This window comes from Cydia fagiglandana, chromosome 24 (assembly GCF_963556715.1).
Source record: "Cydia fagiglandana chromosome 24, ilCydFagi1.1, whole genome shotgun sequence".
NCBI lineage: Eukaryota > Metazoa > Arthropoda > Insecta > Lepidoptera > Tortricidae > Cydia > Cydia fagiglandana.
The window spans coordinates 7,977,547-8,002,095 of NC_085955.1; the positions used below are offsets into that span (position 1 = coordinate 7,977,547).

Consider the following 24,549-nt stretch of genomic DNA (forward strand, 5'->3'; position numbering starts at 1 on the left):
TCTGTAGCGATTTTGATAGCCCACGCAGTGCAAGTGTTATTTACACGCTATAATTTCATAGAAGTTTGACGTATAAAATGACGCTTGCAGACTTTTCTCGGCCTGACTGTAACTCTTCGCCAAAGAATCTCTTCGCGCCTACGCTCTTTTCTACTGAAGGAAAAAGCTGGACAGAGTATAGAGTTCTTTATCACCAAAATAAATTTGATATAATTTAATACTGGCCAAAAGCATTTTAGCACAAATTTCTAGAACTAAAAGAAAACTTCAGATCAAAATAAATGACAAATAAAAAAAATGTAGATAAAATTAGTTGTGTGATTTTCAATAAAATAATTTAATATCTCCTAAGTATCAGTGCATCAAACCACACAAATATCAAACAGACTTCGTTAAATTAATATGGTTTGGAGAATCTCTCGTGAACGTATCTGCAGTCTTAGCAAGCTACACAGGCGTAAGTATCAATTTTTAATGATTTACCAAGGTATCCTATAAGGTACCTATCATCGTAGTAGACAGGGCTATAACCGCGAAAATCGAAGTTCGGAAATTGCGGGGATTTTTCTCTGTCACTTTAATTACGCCTTCGTTGGAGTAAAAGAGAAAGATCCCAGCAATTTGCGAATTTCTGTTTTCGCGGTAGCCGCTCAGCTTCGATCCTTTTTCATTTCCATTAAAATTAGAGCTATTGGGTTTAGAAAAGGGGTCGGTGTGTAGCCCGCCCGTGCTATAGACGCTTTGATTATTCGTCGTTCGGTCGTTTTGATTATTTAGAGCTTGCACACTGACTACTTTTCCATGTACGCATGCATTCTGTATCATTCATTTTGGAAAGAGAATGTAATAGTGATAGTATATTGTTAACCAAGGCAGGCGTGGCTCACTCCGCGATTACGTCGCTTTGCTACAGGTAGCTAAAAGTCCATCCGTTCGACCCCAATTTTGGGGTTTGCCATAAGCCGCGCGTGGCGCTGTCGCCAGCTAGCGGCCATATCTGTGCTGATCGTGACAGACGCGTTTTGTTAGAGAGTGAGTCTTCTGTACCTAGTACTATTATTTATTCTGTGACCAAGGGATGAAAAGCACCCATTTGTGTCGAGTCGAGGTAGTACGGCGCTCGAACGCTAATAGGTAATCGCAACTCTTAATTTATCGCCATTCGTTTCGAGTTTAACTACTTTCCGCACTTGTATCGTACAGTCACCTGTGATAATATGTTACACAACGGAGGCTGCAAAAATATCCGACACGATACTATTTGTAGAGCCATACGAACGTGTCACCAACTCACCATTGATGTATAAAGCCCCCTCCAGACTATGCGCGTGAATCGCGGGCGAAGCCGCGAACGCAAGTGTGGAGTCGATTTCGCTGTCTGCGAAAATCGACGCCACACTCGCGTTCGCGGCTTCGCTGGAGGAGGCTTAATATCTAAAGCCCCCTCCAGACTATGCGCGTGAATCGCGGGCGAAGCCGCGAACGCGAGTGTGGAGTCGATTTTCGCAGACAGCGAAATCGACTCCACACTTCGCGTTCGCGGCTTCGCCCGCGAATCACGCGCATAGTCTGGAGGGGGCTTAAGAATGGTACTAGTTCAGCGGTGTTACTCACGAATTCCAACCAGTCGTGCAGTCTTTAGGGCTCATTTAGACGATGCGAGAACTCGCATGCGAGTTTCATTACATTGCGGGTTTTGATCGGTCGGTTGAATTGGGTAGGTAAAGTTTTTTGAAGATAGGCAAATTATATTTTTTCCCGATAGTATTCATTATAGCGATCACGGAAATGCAGCTCTTTTATTTTTATATTATTTTATTGATTAAATATAATTTTTTAAATGATCGATATGACGTTTGTGAAGTGAAATGGCAGATTCGAGTAATTAATTCCTTTGCCGTAGTAAATGGGACGAGATAGAAAAAAAATCGATGTCAACTGTCAGTGTCATTCTTGGAAAATAACTTGCAAATAATTTGAAAATAATGGTCGGACGAAACATTAGTGTTTTCTTGTAATTGGATGTCGGTGTGATTTCTAGAATAAGTATTTTTAACGTCCCTAGCACGCTCAACACGGATATTTTGATAATGATAACGATTGCTTTCGACTACTTGGCACTGCTTCTTGGAGAACATTTTCATTAACGCCTTCACCACGACTCTTGGACTGCTACACGAGTCATTTTGGATCTCAGTATCAACACAATAGATGGAGACGATCCCGGAAACGTTCGAATGGAAATAGAATATTACAGAGATGAACTCAAAAGTGCGTCGTACCGGCTTGTAGGAAGTACAGACGTTACTTTCCAAATTCAGCGTATTTGAGCACACCAAAGTCTTTAACAGCGATTCGGTGCCAAACTTTGAAGATATATTGGCCAAAATGGTAACTTATACGTTTGTGAGGACTATATAAACGTGATTGTTGTATTATACATACATGATGATTAAGATTGTAATAGTCTTATAACTAGGTCGTTATTGGCTATTATATATGGGCTCGGCAAGGTGTTCACAATATCTGAACACGCACGCCCTGATAATAGAGGCGTGTTCAGATATTTATGAGCACCCTAGCTGCACCAATATATCTGATGGCGACTGTACTTTAGAAAACTTATAATATAAATCCAAAATAATATAATATAAATCCAGTAAATTCCGTTTCGTTTTATTTTATAAATCCACAAATTATTATCCTTAAGCATTAACATTACAACAGTATATAGGATCACGCTGTGTGGCGTGCCCTTGAAGAGAGTTGAAAGGTTCAAATATGGTCAATATGGATAAGTATGTCTGTAGGGTAAATGTGCTTCACGTTGGGGCCTGTTTACATATTGATTAGTGTTGATTGCGGGTTTAATACATTTGCCACTATACACAAGTAGCAAGTGTATCAACTCGCAAAAATACTACATTTTTGCTTCCATTGAGGTATACATAGTAAGGTGTGATCCTCCACAGCCGGACCACCTCGTCCGATTGCGCTCAGTTTTTAATGGCGAAATGTACCTCTAATGTACTTCATGTACCTCGTCGGAAATTGAACGTACCTCTGTAGTTTGGCAGATATATGCGTTTAAAAGGGGTCCGGCTGGGGAGTAAAATCTGCAGCCGGACCACGCCTGGATCCGATCATATCTGTTATTTTGAGATATAATTTAAATATCAGATGAATGTACCAGTTACGTACCTCCGAAGAAATCGTTTTTTTATTTAAAAAATGGTCTCATAAATGAATTTTCATACATTTCATTTTTTGAGTATACGCGTAAGCGCCTGTCAAAAAATAATAGCAACATAGTAGAAAACAAATGTATTCAATTCGGGCAAGTCGTCAAACGCGTCAACTAGATGTGGGTGGTTATAGGGAGTGTTTTAAACTGACACGAGTTTAGTCAGTAGTCTTTTTCATTAGCATAGTCTTTTTCATTTCATTTTAGTCATTTGCATAGTTTTTGTGTAATAAATTTTTGAAGATCGTGTTTTAGGCCCCCGGATTTTACGAAAAACGTTAATAATTTGCAAATTATTTTGTAAACTTTCCGTTGTTTAGTGCTATTGGATAAACCATTCAAAGACGCAAATTTAGTGGCAATTGTGACTTCTCTAGGTATATTGGTTATAAAGATATTAATGAATTTAATGTTTTTGGTTTTCATTTTTTTTCTTCCATATTCCGCCGTAGTAGGAGCCCATATTTGTATGACAGCTTCATTTATATGTCTTCTATTCACCCTATTTTTTACAAGACCTAATTCCGTGAAACATTCAAGTAATCATCGAAACACTATATCCGGGTTATCCGGCCGCTAGGGTTGGCACTTCGGTATTTTTATTTATACGCCATTTTCTTTGGGATATCTGGTTTCGACTTCATATGGAAGAAAATGTGATCCCACTGCTTCGAGAACTGATTTAGTAAGTACCTATCAGGCAAGTGAGAGTCGGGTTCGCACACGAAGGGTCTAAAAAAATTTTACCATGTCATACAGTGTACGATGACACGGGTCCTCAATGTGCAACTCCAACTCGTACTTGACCCTAACTTTATTTAATTTAATTTTTAAACATTTAATAATTGGAATTTAAATTTAGGGCAGTACGTTTCAATAGTGGCACTACTAATGACGGCAATACCGCGAAAACAGTTTTGTCTGACAAACATCGTGAAGCATTTGCAAACATCCTTGGCTTAGAGAAGTGGCTTCTGGACGATCCCCACACAGTTCTAGTTGTATTGTCGAGTGGTCTTCCAATAGACGCAGAGAAGTTTGGCAATTTTTGTAAAGAACTAGTCTAAAAATATGTCAATACTTACAAATGGTGTCCTATGACAGTCACCATACATAAAATTTTGGCCCATGGCGCTGCAATCATTCGAAACTCGTCTGTTCCAGTTGGTATGCTTTCCGAGCAAGCAGCAGAGTCACGGAACAAATATTGGCGTCACGATCAAGAACACCATACTCGGAAATCGGATAGGATAAAAACAATGTCTGATTTGTTTCACAGAGCACTAGTCTCATCAGATCCAGTAATTTCCGAACAACAGATGTCACAGAGAATAAAATATATTAAAAAACGTCCCCTACCATCTGCCGCAGTAGCTTTATTGAAAGCACCGCAATCACCACAGGCACAGGAATCTCAGGAGGAAACCCCAACACCAACATCCGAGTCCTGTCCAGACGACAGTTATTACGAGGTGCAAGATGGGGCAGAGAGCCTCGAAGTAGAAAATGATGACCCGACTAAAAACAGATATATACAGCAGTGTTTCACCTTACTGCATGGTAATGAGGTCCAAAAGTGTATACGTCTCTTTGTAGTTGACTGTCATACAGCTAACGACCAAAATGTAAATATTATCTACCCTAATTATAAAGAGGAAGAATTTGTAAGTTATCTATAGCTAATAAATTACTAAATCTTAAAAAAACTTATTATTTCATATGTGTAGGTTTTTATTAACATATTAAAGTTTGTTTTTACCACCCATAAAAGTGCTATACTGTGTATACAGCGTTAATATTATATCCGGCTGAACCCGGATATTGGTAGTGGCAGCCCTGACCGAAAATTTTAATTGGCTTTAAATTCAATCTTCCACGGAATTAGGTCTTGTAAAAAATAGTGTAGATAGAAGACGTATAAATGAAGCTGTCATACAAATATGGGCTCCTACTACGGCGGAACATGGAAGAAAAAAAATAAAAACCAAAAACAATAAATTCATTAATATCTTTGTAACCAATATACCTAGAGATGTCACAATTGCCTCTAAATTTGCGTCTTCAAACGGTTTATCCAATAATACTAAACAACGGAAAGTTCATAAAACGATTTGCAATTTTTTTTAAGTTTTTCGTTATATCCGGGTGCCTAAAACACGATTTTCAAAAAATTATTACACAAAAACTACGCAAATTGGACACGCGGGAATTTTAGTCTCGCATTTGTAATGATCTAAACTTCAGTAATTTGCAATAAAATGAGGATGTCACTTTTTTGGCTTCTATAAAACACTTTTTTTCCAACTTGATATACACTTCTTATTTTTTGATATATCTGGTTAATCATTTTTTAACATTATGTAAAGGATATTCACAGTCATTTGGTATGTATTTTGGACTAATCCATTCAGCCATTTTCAATTTATAGCAGTTCGAAGTCAACTGTGGTTTGTGAAATTTTTGAACGTTTTCTAATAATTTGTTAGACCAAGTATTGAAAATGTTACAGTACGTTATATATTTGTACTGCCGACTTTATGACGTCACAGCAATTATCCCCACCAATTTCGCGCTTGTCATCTCATATATTTGGGTTCAAGGCATTACACTGAATGCATTGATACCATATTCACCCATATCCCGGACGACATGAGCGGAAATCGATTTCTAGAACACCTTTCTTTCGCTGGCCGGTCTACTATAAGAATGTCCGTATACTTAATATTTATTTATAAATTACGCACAAAGAGGCAAAGTAAATCACGTTTGTTGCATGGGAGCCCCACGTTAATATTTATTTTATTATTATTTAGTATTTGTTGTTATAGCGGCAACATCTCTGCGAATTTCAACTGTGTACTGTAAAACGTTGTACAATACACGTGCGAAAAGGTAATTCGCAACTCGTGTCGGTTTAAAACACTCCCTATAACCACCCACATTTGTATCTAGTTGACGCGTTAGACGACTTGCCCGAATTGAATACATTTGTTTTCTACTATGTTGCTATTATTTTTTGACAGGCGCTTACGCGTATACTCAAAAAATGAAATGTATGAAAATTCATTTATGAAACCATTTTTTAAATAAAAAAACGATTTCTTCGGAGGTACGTAACTGGTACATTCATCTGATATTTAAATTATATCTCAAAATAACAGATATGATCGGATCCAGGCGTGGTCCGGCTGCAGATTTTACTCCCCAGCCGGACCCCTTTTAAACGCATATATCTGCCAAACTACAGAGGTACGTTCAATTTCCGACGAGGTACATGAAGTACATTAGAGGTACATTTCGCCATTAAAAACTGAGCGCAATCGGACGAGGTGGTCCGGCTGTGGAGGATCACACCATAGTAAGCACTATTCTCAAATTATGTGAGGAAATAAAACAAATTCAATTTAGTAAAGCGTATTTAATAGGGGTAAAGTGACGCGAATACAATTAAAAAAACAACGCATATTCTTAGTTTATATTAATATGTAGATGGCTTTTTAGTTTTCACTTGGTCACAGAAATACGCTAAAAACCATTTTCAGAGTAGGTGTTTCTTGCGTTTTGGCTGTCCTTCTTGTGTCCTTCCACAGCATGAGCATGTCGTAAGTCCTGTTGTATTTGTCCCTGGACTTAGCAGGAAGCTAGTTATTCATTATTAAGTTTGTTTCTGCTTTCAAATGAGGCGGTGTGCCGTCTATTCCAGGTCGTTTTCGTCACTTGAACTCATTTTGTTTATTACGAGTATTAAAATAACAAGCGGTAACTTATTGAGTATTGCACAACGAATAAACTTTGCCGCCTTTTATTTGCATATTTTTTAAAATTATATTACCATAGATACTAAGCATACGGTACGCGCATGCGTCAATCCGGGCGCACCGCGCAGCGCCCTTTCGCGGTGCTAAAGCGGTATCCAGACGGGACTGATAAAATCGGTCGATTTGATCAGAAATGAAATTGGCGTCAATCTCCAATTTTAGATTTATGGTGATATTAGAGACATTTAAATTGAAAAAATGCCCCATAACGAAAATACTAGGCTCACAAATTGGTGTTCTTGTGTCCGCACCTCATTTTATCGGTCATTATCGGCGGTTGAATTCGGCGAGCCAAATTGGCGTTTGCGTCCGCACGTCCCGATTCGATCGGGCAATTTAATCAGATTGGCGAAAAATTGACTAATCTGGATACGCCTTAAGCAACATCGAGTTCACGATAATTTGACATATAATAATAATAGATTTTTAGCATAAGTTGCATTTCATAAAACTTAACCCAAATCATTTGTACATTTTCAAGTCAAAGATAAAGACATGTTGGTTTTAAAATTTTAATAAGTATAGACCATAACATTGTCATGATCTTGTAACATTGTTAAAATAAGAGAGTCTCCCATTTTCATTTTATTGCATTTTTTATAAAATGTCTTTAGATTCTCGGGATATCTTGGTCCTAATTCGATTGCTCTTTTTTATGGAAATAATTATATCCTTCAGATTCACAGGATGCTCGAGGCTTAGCCGAATAACACTGCAAGGAAGTATGTCATGGCTCAATGGTTCTAATTAGCCATCAGTATAATACCGCCAATGAATGTTTACATCCACCTGAAAATAAGAACAACATTCATAAAATGAGGATAACCACACAAAACTAACAGATGGTTGAAATTGTTAGAAAAAATTAGACCGATTTCTTGTTTACGAACTTAACAGCTCATGGCAATTTAATAATAAAAATCAAAACACAAGTGAAGATAGTTTTATGTACCTATGTATTTCACGGATACGTACTCCTGTACGCCCATTGCTCCTCTAATTCAACGGCATTGTGCTTATCACTGTTATGATAATAATTTCAAATTTGTAGAATCTGCTCGCAATCTCGTATGAACTCGCTTATTTTTCTTGCAAAACTCTGTCCAAGGGTCAGCGCAGGGGCCGTCGTGTAGGGGTGGGGAAGAAAACGTTGTCCAATAATTATGCAGTGCCAAGTTATCGAAAGTAAATTCAATCTTTGTCCAAATACGCGCAGATGTCGTGGGGAATCAGAAGTCCGTGGGTCGTGCTGAGGTCGTCGAAAATCTCAATGATAACATTAATAGCAATTCGCAAGGTAACATGAGGCTTGTCCGTTATTTTTCGGGAATGAGAGCTAAGTGACACTGACAGTTGACATCGTTTTTTTTCTATCTCGTACCATTTACGACGCGCAAAGGAATTATTGGGATCTGCCATTCCACCTCACAAACGTCATATCGATCATTTAAAAAATTATATTTAATCAATAAAATGAAATAAAAATAAAAGAGCTGCATTTCCGTGATTGCTGTAATGAATACTATCGGAAAAAAATATAATTTGCCTATCTTCAAAAAACTTTACCTACCCAATTGCACGTAAGCACGTAACCAACAGTCCGCAATGTAGCTAAAATCGCATGCGAGTTCGCGCGCAGTCTAAATGAGCCTACGCAACAAGTTGCGACCAATAGCCCGCGTAATGTGAACTCATCAACCAATCGCGTGCGTGATGCGAACTCATCAACCAATCGCGTTGTAGCGGTGTCACACCGCTGTACTGGTCCCTGTCATGCCTCATTATTATTGCCCGTAAAGCCAGTCCCTAGATATCTATGTCAATGCGTGTCACATTTTTGCGGCCTTTGAAGAGTAACATATTATTGCAGGTGACTGTACCTAAATAACTATTGAGATCTGATAAGTATACCTAAAGCCCCCTCCAGACTATGCGCGTGAATCGCGGGCGAAGCCACGAACGCGAGTGTAGAGTCGATTTCGCTGTCTGCGAAAATCGACGCCACACTCGCGTTCGCGGCTTCGCGCCGCGATTCGCGCACGAGTGTGGAGGAGGCTTAAGACTGAAATTCGTTACATAGACAGCTGTAAGTAGCTACGCATAAACCACTTGAGCTGCTAGATAGACATAATCTTTGTTTTATATGTAATTTCCCGCAGTTTTTTAGTATTCCAATTTAAGCGTCCGTTTTTGTAGTGTAGCCATGTCATATTCTTTCTATCGCTCTATTAAGATCAGTCAAAAATGTATGTTAATCTATAGGCTTCAGTGCAAACAATCGTTTGCCTTATTCTCTTTCGTAGTATAAAAAGGTAAAATTAACTTTATTTGGTACTCATTTTAAAAAATTACCATGTCCATATTTGACTGAATATTGCGAAAAATATCCATGTGTAACTTTGTGATGTTGCCACTCAAAATTATGTCCAAACACACCAAAAAATTATAAATAGCAAATTTAGGTGAACTTTTTTGTTTTTAACATGGCTATTTTTCGCTATTTTCAGTGATATACAGTTTTGTGAGGAACGCGAGTACTAACAAGCCACGAGATGGAGTAGATGTGTGCAAGAAGCACCAAAGGACAAGTGACTGTACAATTGGCTCTCACCACTACGACGACCCCAATAAATTAAGACCCACAGTATACATTGCACACACCACAGCATATAGTGAGAAAAATACTGAAACTTTATACGAAAGTTTACAAAAAAAAGTTGCATTACAGCAAAAAATTATACAAGACTTAGCTACTGGTGAAACGCGAAAACATGAGGCATACGCCGACGATGAGGTCACTGTTAAAACAGACGAGGGAGTTTTTGCAAAAGATGAATCGCCGCTAACAGATAATGTTTGGCAATTTGCAACTACGGATGATAGTGATGACGCTAAAGATGACAAACTACTTCAGAAACCCGAACCAATTCGTGAGAATGACGAGAAAAGCGCTGTTGTTGATCCACCTTCACTTCCCGCCGATACCCGCTACCGATACGAGACGGAATCCGAAGGAGAGGCTTTTGACGAACTGGCAATAAAATATTTGTCAGTGGACAGAGATCAAATTGACAAACGGCTCTTGCAGGATATGAAGCGTCTGGGACTACCCATTGACGCGAGCGACGCTACGAGTCCCTCTATAAATATCAACGTGTCTTGTGAAAATGAAGATGTTCATGAAGTGGTTGTGCCGAAGCCTGAAGAGTCTCAACAGAAAGAGACGACTGTTAATAACAATCCACAGTACTACGACAAAATAAGCTGGTGCAGTCTTTATTTTAAAGATTTTTTGCCGGAAAATCCTAGCTCAGGGGAAGGTATCACTGAAAACCATGAAATTATTGAGCCCAATACGTTCCATAACGATATGCTACCATTACATGGTTTCGATTTCGATTCGTTCCATAAGAGCAGCGAAAATAATATGCCCATCGAGAAATTAGGATTTATAGAAGACGATTATAAGTTACAGTGCCAGGATTTTATCCAACTAGATTTGGGAGTCAGTGATAATAAAGATAAGATTGATTCCCTGATTGAGAGTATAAAGGTTGATGGAATTCAGCCGGGTCACTTTGTCCATCAAGAGAATTTGGTTAACGAGGTTGTTTCTGCTTCGAACGAGATAGAAGCACTGGAACAATATGATTTTAACACATCCTTCCAAGATTGTGATATTATAAGTAAACCAGTAGCTGAATTTTTTTACGGATTATATCAGGACCAGGAGCAGGACGCTACTAAATTTGATTATACTTTTCCGCGTGATTGCACAAATGTTGAATTCTTACTAGTTAATCAAGTCCCTGAAGTCCAAACCGTGAAAGATGCACCAGAATATTTTATTACAGGAATTATACAAAATGAAGACCAAATCATGCCGATACCAGAATCGATGGAGGAGGAAGAAGATAAATTAAATCCTTTGTCTCACCTGAATCTGGCAAAGCCAAAGGTTGCGGAGCAGCAGATAGATGCATTCCAGGAAGTGCAAAAAGCAACGATTGACAAACAGTCTGCTACATTTGTACACATAAATCCTGAACCGCATCCCAAGACTGAACAAGTTGACCTAAGGAACATGTTGAACATTATAAATGCCAATATTATGCAACAGGTTCGTGCATATAATCTATCGGATAATATAGCACGGCCCCATGAAAGACTTGATAGACTTGTACAAATAAATCCTCAAATACTCCCAAATCACGATATAAGACCTTTGTCTCACGTGAATTTAGTGGAACCTAAGCTTGCAATTGTACCAAAAAATCCTGAACTGGACCCTGAAACTATAGCTGCACTAAGGAACTTTATTAAAATTATAAATGCCAAAACTATGGAGCATATTGGTGCATATATTGCATCGGAAAACACAACACAACCCCATAAAAAACTTGTTGGACTTGTGCAAATTAATCCGCAATCATCTCCAAGTAACGACTTAGCAGACATAATACATGCCAATATACTGGAACAAGTCAGAGCAGGACCACCTGAATTGAAACTGACAACAAATTCAATTAAAGGCATCGATTCAATTATTCAAATGCAACCTCAAGCAGCGTTTGATATTGAAACCAAGCCGCAAAAAGTTGCACTTAACGAACCTTTGCCAGAAACAAAAGTAATGAGTGACAATGCTACTTGCCATAATACTCCAAAGTTCGATATGGCTCATATTATTTCAAAAATCACAGAGGAGCTAAATACTGAAACTCCAAAGCTCGAAATAGCTCAGATTACTTCAGAAACCACAAAGGAGCAAAATTTTGTAATACCAAAGCTCATAGCCGAGATTACTTCAAAAACCACAGAGGAGCAAAATACTGAAATTCCAAAGCTCGAAATAGCTCAGATTACTTCTAAAACCACAGAGGAGCAAAATACCCAACAGCTTAACACAAATACAGCTGTAATAGCAGAAGTAACAAAACATCTGTCTCGAGAAACGGGAACTATAGCACAAAGTTGCGTGCATACGGCATGTAACGAAGTTGATAATGCTGCAAATAAGCTCAGTCTAGATTTGAATCTATCACTTACCGAACTCCTGAAGCGCGTGCGGGCGCGTAATCGTTTACAATATCTCAACGAAATAAAAGCTCATATCGATGATATCGCAATATTGAATTCTGAGAAAATGTGTCCTCCAACAGACAGACCGCAATGTCCACCTCCACCTGAATGCGCGAAGCCTTGCCCACCGCAACCGAAACCCAAATGCCCACCGGAGCCACCTAAATGTCCTGACCCACCGAAGTGTCCACCAGAGCCGCCAAAATGTCCTCCTCCTAAAGTTCCACCTAAATGTCCGCCCGACCCACCTGAATGTCCCCCGGAACCACCCAAATGCCCATCATGTCCTTGTCCACCACCACCGAAATGTCCTCCTCAGCCGCCTAAATGCCCATGCCAAGCCACTAATATTGATGATCCTGTAACCATATATCTGGACACTGTCACTAGCTATTTGAGAAATATAATCGAATCAATAAAAAGAGGCTTTCTAGAATGTATAAATATGCCCTTCCGTGTCATAGAAGATCGCCAGTTTAAAACGTCGTTAAAACTAAATAGAATAAAGGATTTCGAGCCTTGGACGCCGGTTCCATCATGGCCGTTCCCCGTGGAAGATAAGAAGAAAAAGCTGCAGTGTCCGTACCACGGCTGTCCGTTTCCCAAGCCGGGCCCAGTTCGACCAAACTGCCCTGAGCTACCTTGCGCTGGTTTCCCTAAGCGGCTGACTTTTTCGAAAACTCATATTCGCTAGCTTATCAACACAGGCACAAAAAAATACATGTGAAATAGTAACTTGGCTGTTGTGTTATTAGCAGGTACCTAATACATTTTTATTAACTGGTACTTGGCAGATTATTATATTAAATCACAACGAAATTCATTTAAATGACCATTATTGTATCCGACCTCATACCGATTTTTAAGCTTTTAATCCGTTTACAAAAGCCGGCCAAGTGCGAGTCGGTGCGTATATTAACAATCTTTAACAATGTATTTTTTATATGTGAAACGCGATTGCCTTTAAAAACCCGTAGGGGTCGGATCAAAAACTAAGTAATTTTCGACTCACGCTTGACTGCATACTTCTAATTAATTGGTTTTTCACCACACCAGCTCGGAAAGGCTTACTTTGCACTTCAAAAACTGATAGCAAAGTTGCATTTTATTCACATGTGAGGCAAAGTAATAAAATGCAAATTTTGAGTTGTTTTCTTATGTTTACTGGTAGAATTGAGTTTTAAATGATGATTTTGGATGATAAATATTTAATAACATTCATTTGGATTTGACTTGGTTTGATTTTGTTTAATATTTTACATTTAATATTTGCTTCGGGTTGGTGTGGTGAAAAATTTTGTGTTTCACTCGGGGACAAATTTTGTTTAACCCTCGTGCTTTGAAACCCTCGCACCGCTCAAGATTCAATTTTTCGAACCACTCGCTACGCTCGTGGTTCAATTTTGGAATCTTTCGCTTGCTCGTGTATCAATATTAGCACGAGCGGTTAAACAACAACTTTGCCCCCTTTTAAAACAAATAACTATTCCTGACATCTACAGGTAAAGAACTATTTTGCATATTAGTTTCCAAAATTTAGACGCAGTAGTTTCGGAGTGGTATTTGTTTGGCTATATTCTTAAAAAATAACTTCTAAACTATTTATTTTTAAATTACAAAAAAAATATATATTTCTTCATCATCACAATTTAAGAGCAAGGCTCTTGTCGGTGGAGTATATGCGCCAGTTTTCGCGGTCCTCGGAGGTTTTTTAGGTCTATTTCTTACTTACTACTTAATTGGTCCAGTACTTTTGGAGAAAATGGGCTGGGACAGACGGACAGACAGACGCACGAGTGATCCTATAAGGGTTCAGTTTTTTCCTTTACAGGTACGGAACACTAAAAACCGGGCAAGTGCGAGTTGGACTCGCGCACGAAGGGTTCCGTACCATAATGCAAAAAAAAAAGCAAAAAAAAAACGGTCACCCATCCAAGTACTGACCCCTCCCGACGTTGCTTAACTTTGGTCAAAAATCACGTTTGTTGTATGGGAGCCCCATTTAAATCATTATTTTATTCTGTTTTTAGTATTTGTTGTTATAGCGGCAACAGAAATACATCATCTGTGAAAATTTCAACTGTCTAGCTATCACGGTTCGTGAGATACAGCCTGGTGACAGACGGACGGACGGACGGACGGACAGCGAAGTCTTAGTAATAGGGTCCCGTTTTACCCTTTGGGTACGGAACCCTAAAAAGCAAAATAATTAACAGAATATTGCATGATGAATTGACATACTTATTTAATCTAGATTTTTTTAAATCCTAAATTAGGATGCATGATAATACGATTAAAATACGACTGAAATACTTAGTTAGTTTTTTTTAGCATTAGAAATAAGGTAAACAATCTTGACGTGTCTTTTAATTGAAAAACACATTTTATAAATAAGTTACGGCAAATATGTAACAATTATGAATCGAATACGATCATTTATATTCTTCTGAATTCATAAGTAATCGTTTTTTATTTTTAAAAAGCGTTTTTCAATTAAAAGACATGTTAAGATCGCTTACCTTCTTGCACGTTCTAATGCTAAAAAAACGAACTATAAGCAAAATGCTTTACGCCCCATTCGCACGGCGGCTTTTTGAACGCGCGTTAAAAAAGCGTTTGAATGACGCATATTAGCCATGTATGTATTCACACGACAGCGGTGGCGCTTTTTATCAAGCGTTGTTGGGTTTTCGACTTTAAGCCTTGGTCGTTAAATCGAATTTAGAGTGCGGCTGCGGACAGATTCAAGCGCTTTTTTAACGCGCGTTGAAAAAGCTGTCGTGCGAATGGGGGCTAACTCACCTTGCATAACACGTTCACTGTCCGTGCCCCGTGTGTGGGTCACGAGAAGCCGTAAGGTTAACAATTCAGATTGGGACAGTGAATGTGTCAATGACGGCTTTCCATTAAAGAAGGGTCCTTATGCAATAAGGTCGTTTCTATCAGAATTTCTATTGAAATTTCAGATGGAGACGTCATTGTTGCACTAAAGGGGCCCACTGATTATCAGTCCGCCGGCCGGTATCGGCCTGTCAGTTAGAACAAAATTTTGACAGTTCCGAACAACTGACAGGCCGATACCGTCCGGCGGACTGTTAATCAGTGGGGCCCTTTAAAGAATAAATCCACAATTCAGTAACTGACAGTAGGGATGCAGCATACGTATAAACACAGAATAAATAATATTTCTACGCTTTGCTACAGGTAGCTAAGAGTACATCCGTTCCACCCCAATTTTGGGGAAAGCCATAAGCCGCGCGTGGCGCTGTCGCCACCTAGCTGCCATATCTGTGCTGATCGTAACAGACGCGTTTTGTTAGAGAGTGAGTCTCAAGGGGCCCACTGATTACCAGTCCGCCGGACGATATCAGCCTGTCAGTTGACCGCAAAAGGCCACACACTAACAGTTTTCTGTCAGTTTTCGGCCTGACGACTTACACAAACTGATCGTGTGTGGCCGCCTGACGATTCCAGTCAGCGCCGACAGATATCCGCCGGACAGTCCGTGGCCTCGAGTCCAGTCAAACACACATCATGAGGTAGCCGGCCGGCGATCGACACACGTTACAGCATTAGTAAATTCTATTTTATTCCTAATACTTAAGAGTTCATAGTCCCTAATAAGCAATATAAGCATACGACTTTTTGTCTTCGAACATCACGGATCCAATACTTAATTCTTTGAGGTTGATATTTGCTTGTAATTTCATACACAATTTACGGCCAGTAGACCTTATTAATCTTAAATACGGTAGGGCTTCTGTCAAATTGAAATAAAATTATTCCGAATGTGCAAACTACGTCACCAGATGTCAGTATAAAATTTATACAATTTTAAGGCCTGAATACAACAATGCGAAGGTTGCATGTATCTAGTTTGTCAAGACTTTTCTTTATTTATCATGTTGTTACCTCGCAACTGTTGTTTACTGTCAGTCAAAAATAAATGTCGTAAAGAGAATTATAACATAAACCTTATTTTTTCTCTATTAATTTTAAATGTTACATATTGTATTTGCGTGGCTTATATATTCGAAAATACAGACATGATTATTGATTGCTGGAAGTGTAACCGAGAAAAAAAGGAGCAAGCATTCAAAGATTCAAATAGGGAAATTAGCCTCCCAATATTACCTAAAACACTGGTTAAAATTTTAATAGTTCTCAAGATAACGCCGGGAGGTATACATACCATCGTTGGCGTTCACGGCAGCTAGCAATGAAAAGACTAGCTATGAAAAATACCTTTATAAGAAAATCGAAAACATAATATCACAATTCTGATTTTTTTCATGACTGACATTCTGCAAAAATTGTGCGATTTGATTCTATAAAGTACGCTATAAAGACACGTGGTAGGAACACTAGCGCAAGTATGGAGATACCTCACCTAACCTAACCGAAGTACCTGCTTAGACAAGAGATAAGATCTATGCCTGAAATTCTTCAGCTACAAGTTGGATCCGAATTATGACAACATTAATTCATTCCGTTTTAAGTTAAAAGAATATCTGGAGCAAACTGTGTTCGGCGTTACAGAGCGTGGCGTGGCGATATTACCTACCTGCAATTCTCCTACTATGTGACTATTATTACAAAAAAAGGATATGGAGTTAGAAGCTGCAAGCGGTGGATTCAACCTACTTTTACTCGCACCGGCTCTTATTTAGGTGCTATCTTTGTATATCAAATTGAAAGAAATGAAAATACTTTACTGTTATGTTTTTGTTTTATTCATTCTACTCTTTGAAACCTTTTCTACATAATATTAGGTCCACTTGGGCGGTTTACGAGTGATTTTTTTGTTTGATACCTTGTAATAGATTTTTATAATTTACAAGAAATCAAACAAAAAAATTACGTACATCACCAGATATAGTAATCCACTTCGTCACCTTTTTCTGGTAGTGTTTCGTTTCTGTAACGGTCTGGCGCCCCCTACGCAGAGTTTCGCGTAATATTCCCTATTGATAACCTTCGTCCTTCTCAGATTTGAAAGTCAGTTAGGTAGTAAAAGCTTGTAAAATAGTTTCTGGTTGGGCCAGTAATTGACTGGTAAAGAATAACTTAAAACATTAAGTCCACCTTTTGTACCTTTAACTTGTTTTGTGCAATAAAGTATAAAATAATGAAATAAATAAATATTTAAAGTACATCCTATTTTACTAGTAGAAATAATAAATAGGACCAAACAATGGAACTGTTACAATTATAGAGTAGGTAACTACTTTATGCAATCTGTTTAATTACGGAGGCAAACATAAGAAAAACATCAAAATCAAATTTCATGTAACTAATAAAATAACTAAAAAAAATTCATAATTTCAATTATAGAGGACCTTTGGTTCCAAAGGACCAGAACCAGAGCTTTGGTTGCAACTATTGAGGTTTTCCATTTATCCAAGTAACCAATTAACCAGGTTTCACTGTAGTAGTAAAATATAGGTTTAGATTTTTTGCCTTATTACAAAGGAATAAGGTCCAAAAGTGTAAACATTATCTTTGACGTCGACAGTCCATTTTGAGGAAAAAATTAAACTAGTTGAAAAACACAAAACTGAAGGCTCTCGACTGACAACAGATGACGGCCAACAGGCCACCGGCCGGCTATCTGATAATGTGTGTGTAAATTGGCCTGCAGGCCACGGACTGTCCGGCAGATATCTGTCGACGCTGACCGGAATCGACGAGCCGTAGTCCGAATAGCCGTCAGTCCAAAATCTGAAATAGAACTGTTAATGTGTGGCCTGCTGCGGTTAACTGACAGGCTTACATCGTCCGGCGAACTGTCAATTTGTAGGGATCTGTCAAAATTATATCAGACTATTGCCGGCAGGCGCCCGTACGGTGGGAAAATGACGACTCGTCTGTAGTCGCAGAGGTGGCAGCAGACCATTGCCGGCCGGCAATAATCGCTTATGTTTGTGGACGTTATTGGTCTAGGACGGCAGGTCGCCCGATAAGGCCAGAGACTGCAGGCGGACTGGTAATCAGTGGGCCCCTTCAAGTGAGTCTTCTGTACCTAGTACTATTATTTATTCTGTGCTAAAGGTGTGAATCGCTAATTAATCGATCTAGACCAGATATTTTTTGTCTCGACGGCAGGAGCATCCTTGGTGAAGCTCCGAAGTTCGCAGTACAGTCAGCAGCAATAGTTGCTAAGCGGGCGAGGTGTTCCAAATGATCTACACGCAACTTTATTGTTAAGAGAATAAGAGCGCGTCAAGGTTATTTCGAACACCTCGCCCGCTTAGCAACTTCTGCTGCTGACTGTACCACAATAAATAATAGTAGATGCCAATACCGTACAGAAAGGGCACTTCCTACAAAACCGAAGTTTGACAGCGTTTCAGGGTCGAATCATGCTGTCCCTTTCTAATATATGGCACTATCACTTTCAGCTATTTAGGGTTGTCAAAATTCAAGTCATTATCTTATCTGTGGTCGTGCACGCAAAGGGACGTCAAGTTGTGTCAACCCTAATAATTGCTCGGAGCAATGCTGATGGCTCCTCTGCACGATGGGCCAGCGCCAGAAACTCCAAGGGACGCAGCCATGCGGTAGAATGAGATAGCAATGTCACTTGCTCACTCTAACGCATAAATGCGTTCCTTGGATTGGCCGGCGCTGGCCCATCGTGTAGAGGAGACATGAGCTGAGCGGAGCCGAGTTTGTCCGAAATGAGGTGTCTCCCCACCATAATAAAATAAAATAAAAATAAATAAAATAGCCTTTATTGCTGTTTCTTTCCTTACAATTAGTATATGCCTACTTACTAATAAAACTAACTAAATTAATTTAATCCCATAGAGGTACAAAAATATAGAGATGACACGGGGGAGGGGCCTAACGACCGAACGAGATGCACTTATGGAAATTTCAGTAGGAGTAGCAGAGAAAGCGGTATTATTGCTTGTCCTTGTTACAGTCTCACTTTTTGTTTGTTCCCCATCAAAAATTTAGTATGGTTTATGGTGGGCAACAAATAACCCGACCGAATTACATAGATTGTTTTTGGTATGTTGTCAGGAATGTTAAAACGTGTTTTTAATATTGTCGCTTTGCGTAGGTATGTTTTGTCCCTCACGGAGGCACGCGTATAGCCAGTGGGGAGACACTCCTGACTTCGGTCGAACTCGGCTCCGTTCGGCTCAGCATTGCTCCGAGCAATTATTAGGGTTGGCACCACTTGACTTCCTTGTGCGTGCACGACCACAGATAAGATAATCACTTGAATTTTGACAACCCTAAATAGTCGAAAGGGATAGTGCCATAAACTAGAAAGGGATGGCATGGTTCGACCCTGGATCGCTGTCAAACTTCGGGTTTGTAGGAAGTGTTCTTTCAGTACAGTAGCACTATTATTTCTTCTGTGGTACCTATACAACAGCTCATTTATGTAATACTAGTTATAGTTCGTTTTTTTTAGCATTAGAAAGAACTTGCAAGAAGGTAATAAGCGATCTTGACAAGTCTTTTAATTGAAAACGCTTTTTAAAATTCAATAACTATTACTTATGAAAGCAGAAGAATATAAATGATCGTATTACATTCATAATTGTTACATATTTGCCGTAACTTATTTTTAAAATGTGTTTTTCAATTAAAAGACACATCAAGATTGTTTACCTTATTTCTAATGCTAAAAAAAACGAAGTATAATAATCGATGAACTAAACACTGACTCGAGTTATACTTTCTCCTTTTACAGTGCACGATGAAATGGTGTCGCGGGATTTTTGCAAGACCGAATGGACGAAACCTAAGCACGTCAACAAGCCATACACCGAGCACCGCAGCGATTTGCCGCTGGTCGTCCAAAACGACCCTAAACATACACACATACATAAATCAGGTAAGTACTTAATTATTTAACCTTTTCGCCGCCATTGACTTGATATAAAGTCAGTACGTATCGTGTCCCACACGCCACGACTTCATATCAAGTCATGGTTTTGGTCACGTTTGTATACGTGCGATTTTTGACATGGCGTTGGTGACACTTTATTGCTTCATTATGGTATCGTCTTGGGTACATTGAAAGCCACCGACGATTGTGATGAATATAGAATGTGTGACGAAAGCAGAATAGGACTAGTTTAAGAACTTGACGAAAAACAAATGGGACGACCCAAGACGATACCTTCATTATGATCGGATCCCTTTGTTTGACGTACCGTTAATTCAGGTTATTTTGACCCAATGGAGGGTAACTTTGACATATGAAAACCTCATTTTAAAAGGTCTAATAAAAACATAAAAACATCAAAGGTTAGCTAAAACCAACCTCATGGCATATTTCTATAACCTGGACCGAGTAAATCTCAATGGCCAAAGTTACCCTCCAGGGCTAAAGTAACCCGACTTTCCGTTATTGAAATTCATAATATAATGAATATCGACCGGTCTGGCTAAAGAGCTTTAGATAGTTTAGGTTAGGTTTGTTTTGTTTTATGGCAATCCTGAAAAGTTGCGCGTTTATGAGAAAAACCAAATAGGGTGCATTGGGATAAATGCGAAAGCGGGGTAATTCCGAAACTGGCAAATATCTACTTAAACTAGAAACAGTTCATACTTTAACAACACTTACGCCGCTGCAACATTTGCAAAGTGTTTCTAGTTTAGTAGATATTTGCCAGTTTAGTAATTACCCCGCCTTCGCATTTACCCCAATGCACCCTAATGACTAACGGAAATGCGGACAAACAATAATGACTTTATCGGTGCGTTCTGGAAAAGGGTTAAAATATGGCGCGGATTCAGCGCCATCAATATTTATTTGATAGTTCTGTTGAAAGGAGTCTAAGCCCTCATTCGCACGGGAGCTTTTTCAATGCGCGTTAAAAAAACGTTTGAATGACACAAATGGATAACCATGTATATGTATTCACACGACAGCGGTGGCGCTTTTTATCAAGCGTTGTTGATTTTCGACTTTAAGCCTTAGTCGTTAAGTCGAATTTAGAGTGCGGACAGATTCAAGGGCTTTTTTAACGCGCGTTGAAAAAGCTGTCGTGCGAATGGGGGCTCATAGTGTGAAAATTTGGGCCTATAAAAGTCCATATCTTTGCCATGCTGTGCATTTGTAACAGCTGTTCTATTACTTATATGTATTGTAACTTATTTGGGTCAAACAGAAAACTGTGTTACGTCTTTCCTGTAGACATACCCAAGAGTTAAGGGCTATAAAGGTTAATTTTCTTAGGGTTAAATAAGAAAATTAACCTTTATAGCCCTTAACTCTTGTGTATGTCTACAAGAAAGACGTAACACAGTTTTCTGTTTGACCCATTTTCTTGCAACTAGGTAGTTAACTGATATGGCATTTTTTACAATCCCTAATTGGCTTGAAAATTAAAAATTAATTGTAAACCATATACGATTTTTTATTCAACTTTCAATAACAATTGCAATATTTGCAATTGTTTGTACCTATTAATGTTTTTTGCTATTTTAGCTGGGTACGTCGAGCTGTGGAAAGCGTGGTTTACCATAGAACATGAACTCACCAATGCTTTCGCGAAAAACTTGAACTTCTTCACAACAACTTGCTTGTGTAACCATAACAAAAACGAGGGCACAATAACCGATAACAGTAAAGAGAACAAATATCAAGTTTCTAATGATGAAAGCACAACTATACGGCACGTAGATACGATATTACGGACATATTCTGAATTGCTAGCAACGATCACGTCACCGACGGTCGAGGAATCTAGCTTGGTCATGAAGGAAGAAATAAATCCGGAAGAAAGATTAGTATCCGCTACGCTAAATGCAACAACAAGGAATTTACAAGAAGAAAAGCTTGCACAGAAATTAGAAACCATTGATGAGGTACCACTAGTCGAGGCTGAACCCGATATCATTAAACCGCCACAATCCTCAGGACCGGCTGTAATTAACATTTCTAGTTCCTATGAAGACTCTGCCAAGCATTTAGACTCTCAGGTTGGAGATGACGCTGAGAGCGAACCTTTAATGCATTGCCAAGAGGAACAATCTACTACAAACCTCATTAACAATTATTTCGAAAGAGAAGATTGCAAAAAGAATAACTGGAATGATCTAATCTCGCTAAACGGCGTGCCAGATATCATCAAAGACGACGAGGAACTGTCTCTTATGGATTTAATGAAACGCGTACGTGAGAGAAATCGGTTGCTCCGCTGTCGCGATATAGAGCGTCAACTGAATGCCTCCAGAGCGGATCATTCCGATACCAGTTTCCCGCAGCACCAAAACGTTCCATCGCCACCTGGATGGGCCTGGCCCCATGGTAATCCATTCATGCCTGGGCAGCATTCTCCAATGTATCCTCATGTTGCGAACCCGCATCCCCGCAAGGCAGAACCTTTGACCCCTGACAACCGGCCAGGGAGTCCAGGCTATAACAGAGCGACTGAAGTGAGTCCTTTGAACCTGGCCCTGTATCTTGGTCCTTTGGTTACTGTTTTGAGAAACGCCATTATCTTATTTCCTATCCTGACAGCGAGTCTCATCCCTAAGAATTTAGCGACTGACAAAGAACAGGGCATTGATGTTTGCGTGTTGCTTTCTAGCCATGAGAAAGAATCGGAAAAGGATTAGCTAGTTACTCAAGCACAACAATAAATACAACAACAATAACAAATTATTTAGACAGTAATAAATTATTGTGCAAATTATTTATTCAATAAAAAATTGTAATTTTAAACTGTTGGCTAGAAGCAGATGTATTTACTTTGACGATAATCTACCTACATCGTCGAAGTCGATGCATTTGTTTCATCGTTTCATTTCACTGACACTAATTTCGTTTCGTATCAAGATCAAGAAAAGGTGAATCTTAACCTTTTGGACGCCAAGTCGCCAATGCCCGATATATCCGCACCGCAGGTTCAACGCCAAAGACTGATTAATCGGTCACAGACCACAGAGCAACATAGACACCTACATGTATATGCATAAAATTCAATTTCAGTTTTGACAATTCGGTGACGTGGCGTCCGCGTGACAGCTTTTGTGTTTGACACGGCGTCTCACTACTTACAACTTACAAGGAAGGGCTCCGATCTGATTTATTTTGATATATGTTAGTCTAAAATAACAGACACGTATTTTTTTTGGGAGAAAATGGCCTCCAAAGTACTGAAAAGTGACAACACGCTCTATAACTTCTGTAGAGAGTTTTGTTCAAGCAAATTGCTAGTTAATTACTGGTTTGAATATATGTTGGAGAATATGAAAAAATAATGGACGCGTGTTTTGCTATTTCGGCTCACATTCATATTTTACAAAAAAAAAGCACACTTCAAAGTTTCATTCTTGTCTTTTTCACGCGCTTCACTTCAGTACCGTGTGTTCACTGTGTGCGTTGTGTGTGTACTATGTAGCCACTGTAAATTTACTGCCATCTTTCGACAGAAGATTAAAACTGTTAGGATTAGGACGCTATTTGACTATGATTCTTTGACTGATGTCACAGAATAAATAATAGTACTAAGGTCGCCTCCAGAAACTCGCGAACTAAATTGACATGAGTTTGACAAATAAAATGATACCAGGAATGGCAAAGAAAAAATAGTCACGGGTATATGTCGATAAAATGATATCGATAAGTAGGTAAATAATTGCACTTAACACCCAAGTCATAATTATAAAGGGGTCACAACCGATTTCGATTTATATGTGAATGAGACGAGAAAAGTGGTTGGTTCCATTGTAAGATTGTGAAGTGATGTTACCGATCAAATCAGGAGGTGTGGATGCGAATCTGACAAATTTCTATTTTAGTATGCAGGTTTGGGGGGGGGGGGGGGAGTTGTTTATTTCAACTCAGTTGTCGCCATAAATCTAAAATTGTTGATTTAATTTTATACATGTGGCCGGTAGGTGACATAAATTAAATGAGAAATTAATCACATTGTACGAAATATTTCCCCATCTGATCTGGACCGGCCTTTTTTGTATTTGAGCCAAAATTACTGTTTCTATGTTATTACCAAGTTAGTTTCGATTCTAGCTGAAAGTTTTCCTAACAAATAAAACAAAATAACATATTTATTTAATTACAATATGTTTTATACAATATCCTTGTCTCTATTACTATAAAATTGCACAATTTCGAAATACCAAACAACATTTATAAAATAACTTACCACAATTACTTAAAGATTCATTTTAACTGACCGCGCAACAGTAGCGCCGCTAGCGGTGAATTCTCGCGATATTCTCTAATTAAAACTTTTTTGAAAATATCGATATGAACAGCAAACTGGCCAAACTGTGATATCATTTGTGCACATTGATCTGTCAATTTAGTTCGCGAGATTCTGGAGGCAACTTGTAGGTACAGAAGACTCACTCTCTGTCGAGCAAAACGCGTCTGTCACGATCAGCACAGATATGGCCGCTAGGTGGCGA

At 38.9% G+C, this 24,549-nt stretch overlaps 1 protein-coding gene across 1 annotated transcript; it reads left to right on the forward strand.

The window, feature by feature from the left end:
• Positions 1-261: 261 nt before the first annotated feature.
• Positions 262-22,734, forward strand: LOC134676398 (uncharacterized). The gene is made up of 3 exons (XM_063534784.1): positions 262-457; positions 19,856-19,999; positions 21,602-22,734. The coding sequence occupies exons 1-3, from the start codon at positions 403-405 to the stop codon at positions 22,732-22,734; spliced, it is 1,332 nt and encodes a 443-aa protein (XP_063390854.1). The 5' UTR covers positions 262-402.
• The last annotated feature ends 1,815 nt before the right edge of the window (positions 22,735-24,549 follow it).

Bases quoted from the DNA above. Each gene is read 5' to 3' on its own strand.
- LOC134676398 (XM_063534784.1), top strand. From the start codon at position 403: ATGGTTTGGAGAATCTCTCGTGAACGTATCTGCAGTCTTAGCAAGCTA. The intron at 458-19,855 runs GTAAGTATCAAT...CTCCTTTTACAG, and splicing joins TCTTAGCAAGCTACACAGGC to TGCACGATGAAATGGTGTCG. The intron at 20,000-21,601 runs GTAAGTACTTAA...TTGCTATTTTAG, and splicing joins TACACACATACATAAATCAG to CTGGGTACGTCGAGCTGTGG.